Genomic DNA, 3,589 nt, shown 5'->3' with positions numbered 1-3,589 from the left:
TTTTTTTTTTTTTTTTTTTTAAGGAGGGTGGGGGTGGGGGGGGGTGATTGCCGATCGTTTGTTGTGGCTGTTAAATTTTAAACTGCCATGCACTCGGCTTCCAGTATGCTGGGAGCGGTGAAGATGGAAGGGCACGAGCCGTCCGACTGGAGCAGCTACTACACCGAGCCCGAGGTAGGCATTCGGCTTTGCCGGGGAAAGCTGGGTGGCGGCGTCTGCCCTCGGTCCCAACCTCGGGACCGCTTCACTGGCCGGCTCCCGGCCCCCCACCCCACCCCAACACCACCCCCAACACCACCCTAGCCTCTCGGGGCAGCCGCCTTTCCCACCCTCCTTCGACTCAAATGGGTCTCTCTTTTTTTTTATACGACACACTGTTAGCCTTGAGATAATATTAACTTTGTGATCAAATATTGACTTGCGGCGCCTCCAAATCCTCTCCGTGGCCGAGCCAGGCACTATCCTAACAGAGTTGTGTTTGGCAGCGCGCGGCTGGGGAGGGGTGGGAGGTCGGCCGGCGAGGGGGTGGGGAGCTGGAGAGGAGAAGGTGGGCAGGAGTCGGGGGCTGGGGTAGAGAAAAAAAGGGTCGAGGACGAGACGACAAAGAGGAAGAAAGTTTGTGGCTGCAGAGCCCAGCCGCGAGCAGTTCAGTTCGCGGTCCCCTTCCCCTCCCGCCACTCAATGTCTCAGGGTGGCCAAAGGCTCCGCGCGGGAACCGCGTCTAGGTTCCCCCGGGGACCAGGATGGGGTCCGGGAGGAAGGCTGAACGGAGAGGACCCTGGGATCGTCTCCGCGGGAGACCGCCCGGCGCCGTGTCCCACAGGTCGCTGGCCAGGGTTGGAGGTGGCTTCCGAGGCAGCGGCGCCTGCTCGGTGTACTGGCTTGAGAGTCGGGGAGATTCTGCAGAGGGGAGATGCATTTGGGGGTGCCTGGCTCAGCGCGCTCCTGGAGACCACTGCTGTAGAATCTGAACCGGGCGCAGGAGGGCTGAGGGGTGACCACGAGCGCAGAGCCGCAGCCCCTGCGCCCCCTCTCCGAGGGCGATCGCGGCGCGCTCCGGGTGACACGGACGCTGGGTCGGGGCCCCGGCCGGGGCCGCGCGAAGGCAGGACTCCCTGGAGGCCTCCCTGGAGGCCTCCCTGGAGGCGGGGGCCTGGGCTGGCCCGATGGTCGGGTGTGGGGCGTGGGATGTGGGGTGTGGGGCGGGGGTCCGGCCAGGCGGCCGGGAGCTCTCCAGCTGCGGTGCTAATGCTGTGCGCCTCCCTTCGGGCTCTGTTCTCAGGGCTACTCCTCGGTGAGCAACATGAACGCCGGCCTGGGGATGAACGGCATGAACACGTACATGGGCATGTGGGCGGCCGCCATGGGCAGCGGCTCGGGCAACATGAGCGCCGGCTCCATGAACATGTCGTCGTACGTGGGCGCGGGCATGAGCCCGTCCCTGGCCGGCATGTCCCCCGGGGCGGGCGCCATGGCCGGCATGAGCGGCTCGGCCGGGGCGGCCGGCGTGGGGGGCATGGGGCCGCACCTGAGCCCGAGCCTGAGCCCGCTAGGGGGGCAGGCGGCCGGGGCCATGGGCGGCCTGGCGCCCTACGCGAACATGAACTCCATGAGCCCCATGTACGGGCAGGCGGGCCTGAGCCGCGCGCGCGACCCCAAGACGTACCGGCGCAGCTACACGCACGCCAAGCCGCCCTACTCATACATCTCGCTCATCACCATGGCCATCCAGCAGAGCCCCAACAAGATGCTGACCCTGAGCGAGATCTACCAGTGGATCATGGACCTCTTCCCCTATTACCGGCAGAACCAGCAGCGCTGGCAGACCTCCATCCGCCACTCGCTGTCCTTCAACGACTGCTTCCTCAAGGTGCCTCGCTCGCCCGACAAGCCCGGCAAGGGCTCCTTCTGGACCCTGCACCCCGACTCCGGCAACATGTTCGAGAACGGCTGCTACCTGCGCCGCCAAAAGCGCTTCAAGTGCGAGAAGCAGCTGGCCTTGAAGGAGGCCGCGGGCGCCGCGGGCGGCGGCAAGAAGGCGGCCGCCTCCGCCGGGGCCCAGGCCTCGCAGGGTCCGCTCGGAGAGGCGGCCGCCGGGCCGGCTCCCGAGACTCCGGCGGGCACCGAGTCACCCCACTCAAGCGCCTCCCCGTGCCAGGAGCACAAGCGAGGGGGCCTTGGGGAGCTGAAGGGGACGCCGGCCTCGGCGCTGAGCCCCCCGGAGCCGGCGCCCTCGCCCGGGCAGCAGCAGCAGCAGGCCGCGGCCCACCTGCTGGGCCCTCCGCATCACCCGGGCCTGCCGCCCGAGGCCCACCTGAAGCCGGAGCACCACTACGCCTTCAACCACCCCTTCTCCATCAACAACCTCATGTCGTCAGAGCAGCAGCACCATCACAGCCATCACCACCACCAGCCCCACAAAATGGACCTCAAGGCCTACGAACAGGTGATGCACTACCCCGGCTACGGGTCCCCCATGCCGGGAAGCCTGGCCATGGGCCCGGTCACGAACAAAGCGGGCCTGGATGCCTCGCCCCTGGCCGCAGACACCTCCTACTACCAGGGGGTGTACTCCCGGCCCATTATGAACTCCTCGTAAGAAGACAGTGGCGACCCGGCTAGCCCGGGACCCATATGGGAGAGACAGGAAGTGGGGTGGAGACTCTGAGGAAGGGCTGCTGGAAAGGTGCAAGGGAGAAGGACCCTTCACACCCTGCCCTGCCCCCCCACAGAGGTCTCCGCTCACCCTCTGCAGTCCTTCCCTCCCTCACGTGGGCCACACTGATGTCTACCATCCTATATAAGGAGGGAAAAAGAAAAAGCTAAACAGTTTTTAAAAAAGAAGAAAAGCCTCAGTTTCCACTACTGTGTAGACGCCTGCTTCTCTAAGAACCTGCCAATTCTTGACTTTTTGTTGTTGTGGTTCCTCTTCATTGCTGTCTTTGCAGGGAAGTCTTACTTTATTAAAAAAAAGAAAAAGAAAAAAACACAAACTTTTGTGAGTGACTCAGTGTAAAACTATGTAGTTTTAACAGAAAACAAGAGTTGTACTATTGTTTTAAAAAGAGAAAAAAAAAAAAATAATGTAAGGGACTGTTGTAAATGCCCAAGAAAAGAAAAGAAAAAAGCATTCGCATTCTTGATACGGTGAAATCCAGGTCTCAAGTCTGACTAATTTATGGTTTCTGCGTGCTTTATTTATGGCTTATAAATGTGTGTTCTGACTGCAAGGACCAGAGTTCCACAAATCTATATTAAAGTGTTATTGCCAGTTTTTTGCTTTGAATCTTCAAGATTTTTTTTCCTTTGCCTGATTTAAAAAAATAAACATATCCGGGATATATTTTAAAATTGAGGGAGGGAGACCCTGACTGGTTGCAGGTTTCATTTTATTTGGAGGGCGATGGTTGCTGCTTTATCAACATTTTATTGTCAACATTTCAGACAAACTTAGAGTTGAATGAATTTTACAGTAAACAGACACACACCCATTGCTCAGATCCTATAGTTCTCAGCTCAGTATACTTGTTATACTGGATGTCTGACCCATCTATCCACACCTCCATCAGTCTACTTATGTTCCTAGATG

At 59.7% G+C, this 3,589-nt stretch overlaps 1 protein-coding gene across 2 annotated transcripts in view; it reads left to right on the top strand.

Moving 5' to 3' along the window:
• FOXA2 (forkhead box A2) overlaps nt 1–3,175 on the top strand; it is a 4,095-nt gene extending 920 nt beyond the window's left edge. The window contains exons 2-3 of one of the 2 annotated variants that reach the window (XM_010836341.1): nt 105–174; nt 1,283–3,175. In XM_010836341.1, coding sequence (XP_010834643.1) covers nt 106–174; nt 1,283–2,599 — 1,386 coding nt within the window. In that variant the 5' untranslated portion in view covers nt 105 and the 3' untranslated portion in view covers nt 2,600–3,175. Of the gene's footprint in view, nt 1–30; nt 175–1,282 lie in introns of those variants that run through there. The other variant, XM_010836339.1, reaches the window with a different exon arrangement.
• Nucleotides 3,176–3,589: the final 414 nt, after the last annotated feature.

The sequence above is a fragment of the Bison bison genome, unplaced genomic scaffold (genome assembly GCF_000754665.1).
Source record: "Bison bison bison isolate TAMUID 2011002044 unplaced genomic scaffold, Bison_UMD1.0 scf7180017864063, whole genome shotgun sequence".
Taxonomy (NCBI): Eukaryota; Metazoa; Chordata; class Mammalia; order Artiodactyla; family Bovidae; genus Bison; species Bison bison.
Note: the sequence above shows the minus strand (reverse complement) of the source record. Positions and strands in the feature narration are given on the sequence as shown.